At 43.5% G+C, this 18,991-nt stretch overlaps 1 protein-coding gene across 1 annotated transcript in view; it reads left to right on the top strand.

Annotated features, from left to right (window-relative positions):
• Nemp1 (nuclear envelope integral membrane protein 1) overlaps positions 1-12,453 on the top strand; it is a 24,276-nt gene extending 11,823 nt beyond the window's left edge. Inside the window, exons 3-9 of the mRNA XM_059245171.1 lie at positions 688-907; positions 2,133-2,205; positions 8,479-8,572; positions 8,998-9,112; positions 10,081-10,306; positions 11,035-11,208; positions 11,920-12,453. Of these exons, the coding sequence (XP_059101154.1) occupies positions 688-907; positions 2,133-2,205; positions 8,479-8,572; positions 8,998-9,112; positions 10,081-10,306; positions 11,035-11,208; positions 11,920-12,088 (1,071 nt within the window). The 3' untranslated portion in view covers positions 12,089-12,453. The remainder of the gene's footprint in view (positions 1-687; positions 908-2,132; positions 2,206-8,478; positions 8,573-8,997; positions 9,113-10,080; positions 10,307-11,034; positions 11,209-11,919) is intronic.
• Positions 12,454-18,991: the final 6,538 nt, after the last annotated feature.

Genomic DNA, 18,991 nt, shown 5'->3' with positions numbered 1-18,991 from the left:
TTGAACGTAAACTCTTGACTTGTGTTTTCATTCTGTTTTTGACTCTGTGAGAAGTTTCCTCTGGGTAGAGTGACTTTGGACTCTGTTTCATGGCACTGTCAGGAGAGTTTTTGGCTGTAGTAGTGATTGAACAAAAGGAACCTTTTGGAGGTGCTGCAGTAACTATGCAGTAACTGTGACGGACACTGGTGAGGGTGTTTGCTGTTCACATCAACACGCTGTGAGAGCTGCAGGCTTTTTAACATCCTCTCTTTTTTTAAATTTTCTGATACAAAATTCGTACTGTATCTGGGGCACATTATAACCAACATTTATCCCTAATCAGTGATTTGTGACAATGTGTTGAACCTCTCAGCCTATCATTATGGAAACATTGTCAGTTTTCTAGGGCTGTTTATGACTGGCAATTTTCTTAATATTCCAGATCCTTGCTTTGTATGATCTCATGCATAAATAGCTGTATTGATACTCTTTCTGCTTGGGATCTCCTCCCCACCCCCACCCCCCTTTTCTGGCCTAATAGTGATTCAGACAATGTTAACAAGAAATTGTGGCAGCTGCCTCTATTAGAGCAGCGTCATTTTCCAAATCATGTTTTTGTTGCATCTGTATATTTCCAGTAAGGGTTTTTTAAATTATGTTTATGAAAATTTCTTACTTTTCATCCTAATTTTGTCTGTGTTACAGGTCCGGGTAAATAGTTCCAAATTGGTCCGAGTCACCCAGGTGGACAATGAGGAGAAGCTGAAGGAGCTAGAGCAGTTTAGTATCTGGAACTTTTTTTCTTCCTTTTTAAAAGAGAAATTGAATGACACCTATGTTAACGTGGGTCTGTACAGCACAAAAACCTGCCTCAAAGTTGAGATTATAGAGAAGGACACCAAATACAGTGTCATTGTGACCCGGAGTAAGTCTCACCTTGGTTTTTCTGATGGATTCTATAATGAGCTGGGACAGAGCTTTGGAGGGTATAATTAGACAGAGAAGTCAGTCCAAGACAACTCCATTTTGGATTTGATTACCAGCTTGACTATACCATGGCTCTAGCCAGCTATGGAGACTCTACCACACATAAGACTCTAGGCCTGTGCCGGGCGGTGGTGGCACACGCCTTTAATCCCAGTACTTGGGAGGTAGAGCCAGGCGGATATCTGAGAGTTCGAGGCCAGCCTGTTCTACAGAGCGAGATCCAGGACAGGCACCAAAGCTACACAGAGAAACCCTGTCTCACAAAACCAAAAAAAAAAAAAAGAACCTAGAGTCTAGCTCAGTAACTCATTGCCTAGAATCGGCAGGTCCTCAGTTGATATGGTCAGCACTACTGGAGTCTGTCAGACATTTGTATCCATGCCTTCTGGAGACTCCTTGACTATGTTCAGGTCTGTATTTGAAGACAGGAAAAGTGAACAGTAAAACTAGTAAATTCACAAGAGTGCTTGTGGAATCATGATTAAAGATGAAGACACTGTAGTTTAAGGCTTATTTGCTGGACGTGGGAAAAGTTTTTCCTTCTTTGAAGGCATCTGAGAGTTTTAGAGGAGGTAGATGCCATCAGATCCTGATTTGGTTTCTCCTGGTTACTGCTCAGGGTTCATGCTTATAGGTTTGCTATCAAAAGGTTATGCCTGTCCAGTTGTCCTACTGTCGGGCTCTACTGATGTGTGTGGTGTTGTGGAACATGACTTTAACTAGACAAAGATGTGTTCCATTGGCTTATGCTGCATTTGTTTAATTATGTAAAGATGTGTTGTATCTGTTTTACCTTGCCTGCCTAAGGCACCTGGTTGGTGTAATAGTGAGCTGAACAGCCAGAAAAAAAAGCCTGGTAAACATTGTGTGACTGTATGAGGTGATGATGGCGTCATGTTTAGCTTAGTCCAGTGGTTCCTTTTTTTTTTTTTTTTAAATCCTTAGTAGAAGAAGATAAAATCAAAATAAGATATTTAGGAAGGTACAGGTTAGACAGAAACCTAACAGTGTTTCTCTTTGGAAGAGTGCCAGGGTTCGTGTGATCTCTCTACTGCATTTAACGGGGCTCTTTGCCTTACTGTAGTTGACCAGTAATACTAATGTCACCTTTTATAATACCTCTAACTGGCTCTTCTATTAAACAAATATTTCATTTGTTTCAGGATTTGACCCCAAACTCTTCCTTATTTTCCTCCTTGGACTTACGCTATTTTTTTGTGGAGACTTGTTGAGCAGGTAGGTGTGGACTTGATAAGACGCTAACATTGTTTGACTTTCATCATAAGAATTGTAAGTACTGCCATTCCCTTCTCCAGGATCTGTGTGGCTTAGATGTTGCCTGCTTGGGTACTTTTTAGACTTACTTGTTTTGTTTGTTTGAGAGAAGGTCTCACTTTCAGTGCTTGCTGGCCTAAACCCAGTGTGTAGGCCAGACCGGCCACAAAGCTCAGCTATCCTGCCGCTCACGTGATGGGATTAAAGGTGTGTGCCACCATGCCCAGCTTTTTTCTTTCAGTGTGTATCTGTGTGCCTCTGTCCCTGTGTGGTATGTGGTGCCTGCAGAGACCTAAAGAGAGAGGGCATTGGATCCTCTGGACCTGGAATTACAGGCAGTAGTTGTGCCTATAATGAAATTGCTGCCAAATTATACATCGATGGTTTCATCTGTTCAGATAAAAGGAGACAAACATCAGTTACTTGTCCATTTTCTTGTTTTAGAAACCTAGCTGTGATAGGTAAAATTGACATGCTCTAATATAAAGGCCCACTCTCTGAGATAAAACTCTTACTAAATACTGCTAAAGCAGCTGAGAAGCTGGAACTAGGTAAGTTGTAGGCCCTAGAGGAGAGCTAGTGTTACTGTCCTGCTGAGAGAGCACTGCAGTACAGGGACTCCTGGTGACATGGCTCTCCGCTCGCCTGTAATTAACACACAGACCCACAGAGGAGAGGGAGGACTGGGTGTCTATCAGACTCCTCCCTCAGGGCTCAAGAGGAGGTGAGATCGTAAGAGCCAGAGGTGGTGGATGACTCCAAGACACAGCAAGGGTGATGGCAGTATTAACAAGTCCTACACAAATTCCAACCACTCAAAATCCCAGCACTGAGAAGGGGAAATGGATGCAGAGTCCCACCTCTAACCAAGAAGCTATTTGCAACTGAAGTGTCATTGGGTGTATCAGCCACACTTGGGGACAGGTTTCATTCCCAGGAGTAGTTGACCAACACAAAAAGGACTCCTTGGGGCTTTTTTGTTTGCTATTTTGGTTTTTTTTTTTTTTTTTTTTTTTTTTAGATTTATATATTATGCACACAGTGTTCTGCCTGCATGTATCCTTGCAGGTCGGAAGAGGGCACCAGATCTCATTACAGATGGTTGTGAGCCACCATGTGGTTGCTGGGAATTGAACTCAGGACCTGGAAGAACAGCCAGTGCTCTTAACCTCTGAGCCATCTCTCCAGCCCCTTGGTTGTTTTTTTTTTTTTTTTTTTTGTGTGTGTGTGTGTGTGTGTGTGTGTGTGTGTTATATATGTTATATATATGGTTAAGTAAATACTGAGTGAAGGTTGAATCAACATTAAGTTCAAAGTGAAAGGTAAACAATTGGAATTTGAAGTTGAGCTATGTTGGGCTTGAAAGAAGTTGTTCTTTTTTTTTTTTTTTTTTGGTTTTTCGAGACAGGGTTTCTCTGTGTAGCTTTGTGCCTTTCCTGGAACTTACTCTGTAGCCCAGGTTGGCCTCGAACTCAGAGATCCGCCTGGCTCTGCCTCCTGAGTGCTGGGATTAAAGGCGTGCACCACCACCGCCTGGCTAAGTTGTTCTTTATTTTGGAACTCCTGAGGGAAACTCACATTCAGGGAAAAGTAACCCTTGGAATGGCAGTAGGATCTGTCTGTCCTGGGTAATCAGCTCCATTCACTTTTCAGTCTCTGCTTGGGTTTGCTCCTCTCTTCCTAGACAAGGTGTCCAGTTCCTCAGAAGAGTTATATTGTTTCTTTTAAAAATGTTTTTATTAGCATGTAGTGATTGTATATAAGGATGGGTTATATTGTTGACATGCCTGTACATGTACATAATTAATTTTGATCATGTTTACCCCAGGACCCAACTAGCCATGCTTTTTTTTTTTTTTAATTCTTCTCTCCTATATTGCATCTCCACTGTGGTTTTCCCCTCCCTCCTCTCCTCCCAGTCCCTTCCCTCATATCCCCTCCCCCCATATCAGCTCCTCCTCCTTTCCCTTCAGAAAAGGGCAGGCCTTCCAGGGGTATCAACCAAAGATGGCATGTCAGGTTATAATAAGACTAGGCACCTCCCCCATTAAGGCAGGCAGAAGAGTCAGAGACAGCCCGCACTCCCACTGTGGGGAGTCCCACAAGAAGACCAAGGTGCACAACCATACATATGTGCAGAGGACCTAGGTCAGACCCATTCAGGCCCCCTGATTGTCGATTCAGTTTCTGTGAGCCCCTATGAGCCCTTGTTAATTGGTTCTGTTGGCTTATTTCTTGTGTCCTTGACCCCTCTGGATCCTACAATCCTTCCTTGCCCTCTTTCAGGATTCCCCAAGCTCTGCCTAATGCTTGGCTGTGGGTCTCTGCATCTTCTCCCATCAGTTGCTGGATGAAGCCTCTCTGATGATGATTATGCTAGGTTCAGGACTACAAGTATAGCAGAACAGCGGAGTATCATTAGGAATCATACATTGACTTTTTTTTTTTGCCTGTCCTGTTTGGTTCCATCCTTGGTCTGGGTTGTCCAGACTCTAGTTCCTGGCCCTCCAGGCAGTGTCTGGCATGGGCTCCCTCTCGTGATGTGGGTCTCAATTTGGACCAGTTATTGGTTGGACACTTCCATGAGTTCTGTGCCACCATTACCCCGGCACGTCTTGCAGTCAGGACTAACTGTAGGTCGAAGGTTTTGTGGTGGGGTTGGTGTCCCAGTCCCTCCACTGGAAGCCTTGCCTGGTTACAGAAGATGGATGGTTTAGGTTCCATATCCCTCATTGCTGGGAGTCTTCACTAGTGTCACCCTTGTGGGTTTCTAGGAGTTTCCATTGCACTAGGTTTCTACCTCACCTCCAAAATGCCCCCCCATTCCAGTTGTCTCTCCCAGTACTCTCCCCCCGAAACCGTCCTGTCCTATCCCCACCTGCCCGCAGTCTACCCATGAAATCTATTTTCCCTTCCCAGGGATATCCATGCATCCCCCCTGGGCCTTCCTTGTTACTTAGCCTCTCTGGATCTGTGGATTGTAGCATGATTATCTTTTAACTTTATAGCTGATAGCCACTTATAAGTGAGTACATACCTTGTTTGTCTTTTTGGGTCTGGGTAACTTCACTCAGGATGATTTTTTTTTCTAGTTCCATCCATTTTTTTGTGATGTTATATTTTTTTAACAGCTGAGTAATACTCCATTGTGTGTATGTACCACATTTTCTTTATCCGTTCTTTGGTTGAGGGACACCCAGGGTGTTTCCAGTTTCTGGCTGCTATGAATAATACCACAATGAACATGGTGGAGCAAGTGTCCTTGTGGAGGTCATTTGGTATATGCTCAAGAGTGGTATAGCTGGGTCTTGAGGTAGATTCCCAGTTTTTTGGTGAACCACTGTATTGATTTCCATAGTGGCTGTACCAGTTTGCACTCCCACCAGCAGTGGAGAAGTGTTCCCCTTGCTCCACATCCTCTGCAACATAAGCTGTCTTGGTGTTTTTGATCTTAGCCATTCTGACAGATGTAAGATGGAATCTCAGAGTTTTTTGATTTGCATTTCCGTGATGACTAAGGATGCTGAACATTTCTTTCTTTCTTTCTTTGGTTTTTTTGAGACAGAATTTCACTGTGTAACAGCTCTGACTATCCTGGAACTCACTATGTAGGCCAGGCTGGCCTTGAACTCACAGAGATCTGCCTGCCTTTGCCTCCTGATTGCGGGGATCACAGGTGTGCACACCAACCTCCTGTGTTGAACATTCTTTAAGTGCTTCTTGGTCATTTGATATTCTTCTGTTGAGAATTCTCTATTTAGATCTTACCCCATTTTTTAATTTGATTATTTGGTTTGTTGATGTCTAGTTTCTTGAGTTCTTTATATATTTTGAATATTAGCCCTTTGTCAGATATAGGGTTGGTGAAAATCTTTTCCCATTCTGTAGGCTGCCATTTTGTCCCTTTGATGGTGTCCTTTGCCTTATAGAAGCTTTTCAGTTTCATGAGATCCCGTCTATTTATTTATTTATTTTTGGGTTTTCAAGAGAGTTTCTCTGTGTAGCTCTGGCTGTTCTGGAACTAGCTCTGTGGAGATCCACCTACCTTTGCCTCTCAAGTGCTAGGATTAAAGACATGCACCACCAATGCCCAGCGAGGTTCCATGTATTAATTGTTGATCTTAGTGCCTGCACTGTTGGTGTTCTGTACAGAACACATCCTGTGCCAGTGTGTTCAAGGCTATTCCCCACTTGCTCTTCTATCAAGTTCAGTGTGCCTGGTTTTATGTTGAGGTCTTTGATGGAGTTTTGTGCAGGGTAATAGATAGGATCTATTTAGATTCTTCTACATGCCAGCATCCAGCTAAACCAGCAACATTTACTGAAGATACTTACTTTTTTCCCATTGTATATCTCACTTCCAAAAGTCAGATGTCCATAGGAGTGTGGATTTATGTCTGAGTCTTCAATTTGATTCCACTGATTGACCTGTCTGTTTTTATGCCAATGCCATGCAGTTTTTATTACTATAGCTCTGCAGTACAGCTTGAAATCAGGGATGGTGATATCTCTAGAAGTTCTTTGATTGTACAGGATTGTTTTAGCTAGTCTGGGTTTATTTATTTTTTCCATATGAAATTGAGTATTGTTCTTTCAAGGTCTGTGAAGAATTTTGTTGGGATTTTGGTGGGGATTGTGTCGAATCTGTAGATTGCTTTTGGTAAGATGGCCATTTTTACTGTGTTAATCCTACAGACCCATGAACATGGGAGATCTATCTTCTGATATCCTCTTCAGAGACTTGAAGTTTTTTCACACAGATCTTTTACTTGCTTGGTTAGAGTTACCCCAAGATATTTTATACTATTTGTGGCTATTGTGATGGGTGTTGTTTCCCTGATTTCTTTCTTGGCCCATTTGTCATTTGTATATAGGAGGGCTACTGATTTTTGAGTTAATCTTTTATCCAGCTACTTTGCTGAAGGTGTTTATCAGCTGTAGGAATTCCCAGGTAGAATTTTTGGAATTGCTTAAGTATACTGTCATATCGTTTACAAATAGCGATACTTTTGATTTTCCAATTTATATCCCCTTGATCTCCTTTTGTTGTCTTATTGCTCTAGCTAGAACTTTGAGTACTATATTGAATAGATAGGGAGAGAGTGGACAGCCTTGTCTTGTTGCTGATTTTAGCAGAATTGCTTTGAGTTTCTCTCTATTAAATTTTATGTTAGCTATAGGCTTGCTATAAATTGCCTTTATTATGTTTAGGTGTGTCCCTTGAATCCCTGATCTCTCCAAGACTTTTATCATGCAGGGGTGTTGGATTTTGCCAAAGGCTTTTTCAGCATCTAATGAGATGATCATGTGTAATTTTCTTTCATTTTGTTTGAATGGTGGATTACATTGACAGATTTCCCTGTGTTGAACCATCCCTGCATCTCTGGGATGAAACCTACTTGATCATGGTAGATGATCTTTTTGATGTGTGCTTAGATTCGGTTTGCAAGTATTTTATTGAGTATTTTTGCATTAGTGTTCGTGAGGGAAATTGGTCTGTAATTCTCTTTCTTGAATCTTTCTGTGGTTTGCGTATTGGGTGACTGTGGCCTCATAAAATGAATTTGACAGTGTTCTTTCTGTTTCTGTTTTGTGGAATAATTTGAGGGGAGTATTGGTATTAACTCTTTGAAAGTCTGGGAGGATTCTGTGCTAAAACTGTCTGGCCCTGGTCTTCTTTTGGTTGGGAGACTTTTTTTTTTTTTTTTTTTAAAGATTTTATTTATTTGTTATGTATACAGTGTTCTGTGGAATGGGCATCAAATCCAGTCCTGAAGTGGCTGGTTCCTCCTACAGCAGATTTATGTGCACTGCTGCAGTGTGCTCATCCTGACTAGGTCAGTATTGCTGCACACAGGGTCCACAGCTAAGTGAGACTGTTGGTGGCAGTTCTCCCCTAGCATCTCCACAGCCCATTCTGGCACCATGAAGGCTACCCAGCAGGAAGGGAGCTTCCAACCCAGTTCCAACTTGATTTTTCTAAGCTCCATGTCTGTAACTTGTGGTGGATTTGAAGAGCGATGGAGATGGGAGTGAGATTTGAGAGGACCTTGTTGATACTGAGCTTCATGGTCTGTCAGCAGCTGCATCAGCCTATAGTTCTGCAGCTTTAACTAGTGGGCAGATTCCTTCTCTAGTTCCTGTCTTGGAACTTTACTAGTCACTGTTGTGATTTCATCAGTGCTTACTTGAACCACAATATTACACAGTCAAGAACAATGACTTTTTCTGCAGGAGTCAACTTTTCTACTATTCCACTGGAGTGAGTGTGGGAATTGTGGCCTCTCTGCTAATCATCATTTTTATGCTCTCCAAGTTTATGCCCAAGGTAAGTGGTCCAGTCCTCCTAAGTCTTTAGGACACGCTTGGATAGCTGGAGGATAGTCTTATAATCTTAGAATGCGAACATTTGCATTAATGGCTGATGAGTCAGTGTCTGTCCTCTTCTGTGATTCTGTAAAGTACTTGCATGGGAAGACCTCGAGCCTACAGACTCTTTATTTGAAATCGTGCTCAGTGGGAACTGAGAGCTACTTTCTGTTTTCTAATTGCACACTTAGGCCTTCCAGTTATTAGCATCTCATCTTCTGGTGTTCCTTGCAGACTGTGCCTTTTTAGGTATTATAAAGCAGCATATTTTTTTAAGAGAAATGTTTTTATGCATTTTGAGTAGGTTGAGTTTTAAGAAAAAAATTACCCCCTTTGCTTTTATAAAAGTCTTGTAACTTTTTCTTTCATTCTTACTTTGTCTAGAGAAGTCCCATTTACGTCATCCTGGTAGGAGGCTGGTCCTTTTCTCTGTACCTCATTCAGCTAGTTTTTAAGAATTTACAGGAGATATGGAGATGTTATTGGCATTATCTTCTAAGTAAGTATTGGTGGCTTGGCTTTCCTTTGTTCGTGTTGATAAGCTGTTGGTTAATTTGATTGTGAGAAGACGTTGCCTGCCAACAAAGAAGGCTAACTTGTAAATATTATCATTTCCTACTTATCTCTAATACTACATCTTAACATCATCTAACATCTTTTAAATTTAGATGCTGTTGGTAAGAATAAAACTTTAATTTACTGATGTTTATTCTACATTAAGCAAAATTTAAAACCTTTAAATTGTCTTTATTAATGTTAATTTAAATAATGCTTGGGGACCTGGAGAAGTAAGACCACCGTGAATCTTGTAAACAGTAAGAATCCTTTGATCGCCAGGCGGTGGTGGTGCACGCCTTTAATACCAACACTCGGGAGGCAGAGCCAGGTGGATCAGTGAGTTCTAGGCTAGCCTGGTCTACAGAGTGAGATCCAGGACAGGCACCAAAGCTATACAGAGAAACCCTCTCGAAACCCTCCCCCCACACAAAAAAGAATCCTTTGATCATGCAGATAGAAACTTTTTCTTGATAGGAACTCGATCTATTATTTGAGAACATTACTATGGATTTTTATATTTTGGGGTTAAAATAGACTATTTTAGAAATGTTCAACATGTAGCTTTTTAAAAAGATTGAGTTTTTAATTATGTGTGTGGGTATGTGCAGTCGAGTGCTGGTGCCTGTAGGGTCAGATCCCCTGGAGCTACCATGTTCTGCTGGGAACTGCACTTGGGTCCTCTGGAAGAGCATCAGTACTCTTAACCTCTGAGCCTCTCTTCAACACCTTTGTTATGGGAACCCATTTGTTACACAAAGGATAAGATACGAATGTGTGTGTGTGTGAAATAGGTACACAATAGAGTACAAATCTTATCTCATCTGGCTTGTTTGATGCGGTCTAGTGAACTTACTACCGCTTTCCATGTAATAGTTGAAAAAGAATGTCTTCTGCTGTCTCCTTTGATAGGCTACGTCCTCACAGTTGGATTCATGAGTTTTGCAGTGTGCTACAAGTATGGGCCCTTGGAGAACGAGAGGAGCATCAACCTGCTGACTTGGACACTGCAGCTGCTGGGCCTGGGCTTCATGTACTCCAGCATCCAGATACCACACATTGCTTTTGCTCTGGTCATCATTGCGCTGTGTACCAAGAATCTGGAGTATCCCATTCACTGGCTGTACATCACCTACAGGTGACTAAAGGCAGTGTCGTTCTGTGTTGACATGTGAGGTGTGGGTACACTTGCAGCACAGGGAGGTAGAGCTTTTCTTTGTAAGTGAGAAATCACTGGGCTGGGTTTCCACTCTTGTTCTTTCTTAGTTGAGTCTATTTTTTCTTTCTTTTTTATAAAAATAAAAGCATCCAGTAAAGTGTCATGTGTTCCTGTTACCACTAGGTGGTGCAAATTATAGGTGTTTTTGTTTTTAATTCTAGGCCTCAGGTTCAGGTTTCAGATCATTTCACACTGACTGCCAGATTGCTCCAAAAATCCTAATCTTATTTTAAGATGTAATTCATAGCATGTTATCTTTAAAAAGAGTAAATATGGAATGGTCCTTGATTCTGAGGTTGTCAGTGGCTGTTCCATTGCAGATAATCAAAGTGGAACCTTTAGTTTCAGAAATGGAGTTCGCGAACCATATTATGACATCATTTTGTTGTTGTTTTTCCATTTATCGGAAAATAAATACTTTGTTTGGCATTTATTGGAAAATAAGTGAGTTTGACTACTCTGGTTTTTCCCTCAGTGTGGTATGTCAGGAGTGCGCTAGAATGAAGGATGTGTATAGAAGAGTGGGGGGGTGATGACTCCCAATGTCTAGTCTTGTCGGGTGTGTGCTTGGTCTTCTGAAACCGTGGAGGTAAGGATGAATATGGATTACTGATTAATGATTCATGATGTTATTTTGGTGAGCACAGAAAGATGTGTAAAGCAACAGAAAAGCCTGTCCCCCCTCGCCTCCTGACAGAAGAAGAGTATCGGATACAAGGAGAGGTGGAGACCCAAAAAGCTTTACAGGAGCTCCGAGAGTTTTGTAATAGCCCAGAGTGCTCTGCCTGGAAGACTATATCTCGGATTCAGTCTCCAAAAAGGTAAATGCTTGGCCTGATAAGCCAGGTATTTATGGTAGTTAATGACCATGAGTTCTAACAGAGATCATACTTCTAGGTAACTGTGATATATTTTGCCCTTTGATTGTTGCTAACCTAGGAGTAGTCAAGAGAAAGTTATCTGTGTCATCATGTATTAGAAGTAATCTATTTCCTGTTTCCCCAAGTCATTAACGTGGGAAGACTTCAGTACTATATTTAAATGTGGCCCTTGTAAGTTTGACATAGATGTTGTACTTATTTTTTATATTTCAGATTTTTGAGAAGGTCCATGTATGTAGTCCTAGCTGTCCTGAGTTGCCCCCTGGCCCCCTATGGTTGGGAGTGGTTGTATGTGAAGTTTAATTTGGAATCATGATAGCATAAAGTTTATAGGGCCATAAATGCAAAGAACTGTAGTGTCCCAGTCTCTTATCAGGAATATGGCAACTGAAGGAACCTTAGCACTTCGTAACTGAGGACAGGGGGCCATTGTCAGCAGGAGGAGAATGCCCAGCATGTTGGCTTATGAGCCCAGCCTTGTTTCCTGCCGATTTCTTCAGTCTATATGTCTGCCAAAGCAAGGACAGGAATTTCAGTTAGATTCAGTATCATTTGAACTGCAGGCATGCTGAGCCTTTCAGTCTGTTCTTATTTTGAGAGCCATTTGGGAAAGACAAGCAGCTTCTTAATGAGCAACCCTCTCTTTTGCAGATTCGCTGACTTTGTGGAAGGTTCTTTTCACCTCACGCCAAATGAAGTCTCTGTTCACGAGCAGGAGTATGGATTAGGGAGCATAATTGCCCAGGATGAGGAGCTGTCCTCAGAGGAGGAAGGCTCAGAGTACCCTGCTGTGGTCACCCAGAACAGCTTCCTGACTTAGTTGGGAATCGGTTATTTTCATGTAGACTGGTGTGCGAGGGTGCAGAAGCTCGCCTGCTGAAAGCCGAGGACTGGGGGTGTCACCCCGGCAGTGCTTTGGTGGTCTCCAAGGGATCCCTGAGGAAAGAGTGGAGGAAGAAGTGAGTGCCGTGGTCGCTTGATTCTGACAGTTGAGCTATTGGTCCACTTTACTATTCCTGAAGAAACTGGTTGGCCACAGCCAGCATGATAGTCTAGCTCCTGTTTGAAAGTTCACTGAATGATGGTGATTCCGTCACTGTGACAAACTCTCAGAAATTAAGTGCAGTAATGCATTCAGATCATAGACTGCATCTCCTAAAGAGAAATCTACAAGTTTGAGCCATTTTTACTTGTCTGCTTCTTCTATTTCAGTGGATCTTTAGGATAATCCTTGATTTAAGGAAAAATAGATGGTTGCCTATCTTGTTTTTTAAACAAATTATTTTTTTAAATGCAGCAAATTCATGTTTTAGAACCAATAAGTGCTCCAGAGTGACAAACTCTGCTGACCCCAGATATTTATTGGTACTGATCTCCATGAAAACCCCTGGAGCTGTTGTGTTGAGCCTTGGATTCTCATGAATGTGCTATTCTGGGTTTTACTTAACATTTAGAACGACGTCTGCCAGCCTTCTGTGGTGCTGCTCCCCTGAGCTCATGGTTTAACATCTGCGTTTTCTCACCACGGCTCCTGACCTGTGCCGTGTGTGTGGTTTTCTTCTCTGCTCCCTCCCTCCCCTTCCTAACATGGAGGTTCCTCCCCTTCTGACCATTTTGAATTTTCTCTCAGGGCCAGGGTCTTGCCTTGTAATTCAGCTGGTCTGAAGCTGTCAGACCTTTGATCACAGCCTCTCAGTGCTGGCATCTTAAGCCTGCGCTGCCATGCCAAGCTTCTTTTTTTCTTTGTTTGAGACAGGGTTTCTCTGTGTATCCCTGGCTATCCTGGAACTTACTCTGTAGACCAGGCTGGCCTTGGACTCAGAGAGATCCTCCTGCCTCTGCCTCCTGAGTGCTGGGATCGAAAGTGTGTGCCACCACACCTGGCATGCCAACCTTCTTGCCTTATTTTTTTTTATATATATCCTTTATATATCCCTTTATCTTGGTTCCTACATTATAACTAGGGAGAGAAGTCTTGTTTACCTCTTTTTCTCCATCAGAACTCATATGACTTACTATACAATCAAGAAACTATCCCAGGGCTGGGGATGTAGCTCAGTGGTAGAGTGCTTACTGGCTCAGGATGCAAGGCCCTGGTTGGATCTTTAGCACCACAACAAAACAAAACCAACCCTACCTCCTTGTCCCTGTCTCCTCTTATATACCCATTCTGTTCATTCAGCCTTCTCACCGCCTGCATGTTCCCAGACTGGTAATTTGTAAGTCCTGAAACCGTTTGTTAAGTTCTTGATATGCAGTTTGGGTTATGTAGCTGCCGGACGGACTTTGCATGGCGGATCATAGACCTTAAGGCCATCTTCCTGCCTCTGAGCTCATTCAGCTGTCAGCACCAGACACATTCTCCCTGAATTGATGGTCCTTATTTACAGTTCAGAATCCCTTGCCGTTGCAGACACCCTTAAAAGCTAACGGTGTTGTTTATGAGGGAGTAGACTCCCAAGGTTCTGCCGTTTGCTTGGTTCTTTCATTGTGATCTTCACCGTCACATTAGAAGAAGCGTGTGACTTACTTTTGTGATTCCTTCAGCCAGGAAGGGAGGTGCTGACTCAGGTATACAGCATCAGACTCATTGTCTTAGGATCATCGAGAAGGAAGATGGTGTTTTCAAGAATATCTTAGGGTTTCTTCAGACCTGCTAATTTTGAAAGACCCTGGGCTCTACTGCTAGCATCCAAAATGCCAGCTGAGTCGCATCTCCAGGTGGCAGTGGGTTATTTCAACCATTGTTCCCCATAGCCTTAAATTGTCCTAAAGTGACAACTACCTCAACTGGTAGAAAGTGAAACAGGAGAGACGGGAAATGAGCAGTATCTGAGCAGGTGCTGTGGGTTAAAGCTGCAGAGTACAAGATGTCTTTGTGAATTAGGAATATGGTAAAAATCTGTCCCTTTTCAAAGAACCATCACAGCTTCTGAAAAGGTGGGGATGAAGCTCAGAGGTAGTACATGCTTGTCTAGCAGGCACAAGGCTGGGGTTCAGTTCCTGGCATCACAAAAACAAGACCCATTGCTAACAACAAAAGCCTCTAAGACACACTATTTGGAACCTCCTTTATAGAAGTTGATACCCAGTAGATTTTAGTGTAAAAACCAGTTCGACTGTACAAGTGGCGTTAGGTCCTGGAAGCCCTTGGTTCCTTTCCCCACTTCACTCCCTGAGGACGGCAGCTTGCCAAAGGGGAGGGGACTTCTGACTTAGATGTTTATTTTAACGAGAAGTCACTGTGAATGACTTTGCACTTCTGTGTGGTGAACTCCCAGTGAAATACGGATTTCATTTCAAGGCCATTTGTCTCTTGAACTGCGTTTGAATTTGGGGTGAGGAACCCAGCTCACTTTCTTACCCCGAGTCTGGGAGTTGGAGAGCTGAGTGGTGAGAGCTGCGCTCAGTGAGGGGTGTGCTGCTTTTGAGGGCTGTGTACCCTTGCCCTGCCTGCCTGTGTGTCTGTCTGATGGATCGCAGCAGGGTGGAGGGAGGACGGGAGCGAGCTGGGCCCTGGAGCCGTGGCTGCGCCCTGTCAGCGTCTGTGCTCAGCGTCTGTGCTCAGCGTCTGTCAAGCCACAGATTGGTTCCAGGGCTCAGGTCTCATCATTGGAAATCTATTGCTTCTAATGGGTCTGACCCGAGTTTATAGAACATGGCTGCCACTAATGAGAACATAAGAGGCAGTTGGCACAAGAGTTTATAATGTCCCTTTGCTCATTAGAACATAATGACCAAAGCCAAAAAGATTTAGCAACTTCGATGACTTGAAATAGGAGGAACTGGTTTCTCCCACCTGCGTTCATGTTAGAGCAGCAGTGGAGATTTTGCTGGTGATGGCTCTTGGGGTCCCACTGTTCTGTTTTATCACATCACATCCTGTCCTAGGGCACAGCCCTCTATTAATCAGTTGTGTCCCTTTAGCCTACCCCACTTGGCATAGGTGATGGAGGTTTGATGAATGAAAGGATCCAAATAGGCCAGAGAATCCCCCGAGGCCTTGATACCCTTGAAGGGTTTGGGAATGAGTTATGTAATTGCCCTCAATCTTTTGTTCCAGAAAAAAAAGGTGAGCTGAGATGGATGTCTGTGTTAAAATGGTCCCTAGCGGTGTCCTCATAAGGGTTGAAGTAGGAGGGCAGAAGATACACCCCTTCTAGTATCCCCTGGACTCAGGTCTAGTGTGTGAGACACTCGTCTGCATTTGAATGGAGAATTTTATCTGAACACAGGAAGGACAGTGGGGCAGATTTACTGAGCTCTCACATTAGCGAGGCACTGAGAGCAAGGGATAAATACACAAGGTAGCAGTTGCACGGGACAGCTTTGCCTAAGCCTTCCGTGTAGCAGAAATGATTTCTTTTGGGGGAACTTAAACAACCGTGGTTACCCAGTGGTATCTTAGTGACTTAACTATGGATACTGCCTTGAAAAGGTGGTTTGGAAGTCTGGCATGGTAGTGTATACTTGAACTTGGAAAGGTGAGTGAGAGGATCACTTGAGTCTGGACATTTTAAATTAGTAGGGGCAGCAAAGGAGACCCCCATCTCAAAATAGAGAGTGTTTGGTGCCTTACATGGCAGGACGTAGAACCCTGTGAATAAGCAAAGCATATAAACACCAGTGTTAGCCCTGTAGCTTCAGCAGGGTCAGGTGTGGTCACAGACTCACACGTGAGGCTTTGGACCCATACACATCCCACGTGTGTCGTCTTCCTTTGACACACTTTATTATTTAGACAGGGTGCCAGTCTGTAGCCTGGAACTCTATATATTGCCCAGGCTTGCCTAGAACTCACGGCAGCCCTGCCTTGGTCTTGATTGCTGGGATTATAGGCATGAGCCACCATGTCCAGCTTCCTCTTTCATACTCTTGACAATAACTTGAAAATGGTGAAACCAGTTGGCTTTGAACTTCTGGGCAGCATGAGCATTACTGTATGACAGATTGCCCCCAATGTGAACCTCAAAGCCTGTTAAACCCACAGGCCACAGTTTCATGTCTATGGAATTGATGCTGAAATAACAAGGCCAAGAAACTACTAGGTAAGTTAGCCTGTGGGTAATGCCTTAGTGTTATTTAGATAAAATATTTGTCACTTATACTTCATAAATGTTAAAGAATGTTCAGGAAGAACAAAATTATCAGGGATGGCTGTTTGCCATGGCTCTTACTTCCCCCTACCTTTCTGTAAGAAAAAGTGATGCTGTGTATTTTTTTATTATTATTATATGGCTTGTAAATTATCCCAATTTTAATAAAGTTTTATATTCTGTATAGTGGTCTTTTTAAATTAGAATATTCAATATTTGGCTTGTGTATGTATATTAATTTGTATGTGAGTGTGCTCATGCTGGACACGTGGGCATCAGAGGACAACTTGTGTGAGTGTCTCTCTTCCCACCATGTGAGTTCCAGGGATCAAACTCAGGTCATCAGGCTTGGCAGCAAGTGTGCTTACCCACTGAGTCTCTCTGTTAATGAACATTCATTTTTGTGTGAATCTCATACTTTCAGATACTATGTATTTACCTTTTTCATAACCACAACTCACTGTCCTGGGTATTGGTTTGCTGTCTTGGAGCCCGGGGGTGGGGGGCACATGTTGAGACTGTCTCATGAGGCCCAGGTGGCCTTGAACTCCTTATTTTCCTGTCTCAGGAGTGCTGGGATCAAAGGCATGAGCCACCCCGCCTAGCATCTTCTAAGAAGTTATGGCTGGGAGGCTTGTTGAGTGAGTCAGTGTGCCCAGATGGTGGTCAACTATCAGGATTGGAATTCCTCATTGTCTTTTTGTCTGCTTCTTGAGAGTGTAAGTTACATAAACAGTAAAACCTACGTTTACTGTGTAGTTGGGCTGAGTTTTGGCAGTCATTTGTATAATCACTACAGCCACTGATGAACCATTTCTGCATCCCACAGGTTCCTCTGCATTCACCGGATGGAACAGGCTTGTTCCCTTTCTCAGGTTGGGTCATGCTCGAACTCTGCTAGCCACAGGCTCCCACTGAGCCATGCCTCATCCCTGGTGTAGATAGGGACAAAGGAAAGTGGTTAGAAGTCAGTTGGGAAGCAGATGACAGTGCTGTACCAGCCCACCCCACTTCAGCATGGCAGATGTTGGAATCCCAGCTGACTTGGATGTGTGTTTCATATGTTGTATACTTGAGAGTGTCCGCTCCACATTTCCCCAGGTCTTCCCTGGTTTATAGTAGGGTGAAGGACAGGGTCTCACTATGCAGCGCTGGCTGGCCTGGACTCCCTGTGTAGACCAGTCTGGCTTCAAACCTGCCTCTGCCTTCCCAGTGCCGGGATCAAAAGTGTGCCAGCATTCCGTCACGGACTTCCCTCATTTTAGCTCGTAGATTTACACTTCCAGCTGTGTAGGAGTCCACTGGGGGTCCCAGGCAGGGCAGCATGGTTGGTAGCAGGAGCTGTAATGTTAGTATCATTGTTTTAAAACCAAAGTGCCATCTTGTTTTAAATCATGCAGTAGGCATGTACATGAGTGAATGGGTAGAGGAGACAAGCCCCAAGTGGCTGCGGACTCCTAGCTGTGAACCTAAGACCCCAGGCTGTAGTCCCTGCTGTGGAGGTTTGCAGTGGTGTGGTCCTGGGAAAGGGTTTCTTACTCTAGGTCTGTGGGATCAGTAGTCACCCCGGCTCTGACACAATCACAGGGCCCCACCCCCATAATAGGGGATTATGTTTTGATACCATGTCTGCTCAGCTTTCTCCTTACCTTGCTTCCCTTCCTTCAAATAGATGTAGTAAATCAATAAATTATGTATGGGCAGGTTGAAAACGGAACTGCTGATGTACCAGGTTTATGCAGAGTGCTTCTGCTGGAGCAATAGAGCTCGGACCTTGAACCAAGCAGCAAAAGCTGAGAGTTGGAAAATGAGGTCTCCATGTTAGTTAAGTGATACAATCACCTAATTTTTCTCTTTGTGCGTGTCTCTGAGAGAAGAGAGTAGGCAGAAGGGCATGCTGTTTAGGAATTGACCTGGATGGGTGAAGGCATGTTGGGAAATTGGATTTTATAAGCTTTTACCTGTCTGGGGAGCCATCTTCTGCTGGACTAATGCCCAGGAAACAGCATCTCGGGATCTTACTTGGTATCCTACTGCTGAGAAATGATTAAGACAGAAACCTCAGAATTGAGGCTGCATTCTTTGGTAGGCAAGATTGGGAAGTGTATCCTGTTCCTGGTTCCTAATGCGTTAGCTGTAGAACTGGGTGTCACATGTGAGCATGGTGTCTGCCTCCATTTTCCCGCAGAATGAATTATCTGCACTGCCTGCCTCGAAGGGTGGGCTACTCATTTATGATGTGGGTGGTAGGTCCATGAAATGTAAGGAGTCACAGCTCTGCTTTTAATCTGTGGGTCTCTATAATGAGGTCTCAAGGGAAGGGAAATGGACAGGATTTGGAATTTTGTCCCTGCCCCTCCAAGTAATCTGAGAACTCTGGGTCTCCCAGGAAGATAGGAAAGGTAGGTTTAAGGGAGATACTATTTCTCTGCTAGGAAGACCCCCACCCCCAGCCTGTTTCCACCCATGGCAAAATTTCCAACCCTTTTTTTGGAAAATCTTTTCCTTGGCTACAAATTCTGTTTCTTTTGCTCTTATTTCCAAATTCTTGCAATAGTGGGGCATGAACTCATGTCTATTGGAGCCCCTCAGCAAAAGCCAGGCAGAGATCCTTTCCCTAAATGCAG

The sequence above is a fragment of the Peromyscus eremicus genome, chromosome 18 (genome assembly GCF_949786415.1).
Source record: "Peromyscus eremicus chromosome 18, PerEre_H2_v1, whole genome shotgun sequence".
In the NCBI taxonomy this organism is placed as follows: domain Eukaryota; kingdom Metazoa; phylum Chordata; class Mammalia; order Rodentia; family Cricetidae; genus Peromyscus; species Peromyscus eremicus.
This window is presented reverse-complemented; position numbering and strand designations above follow the sequence as displayed.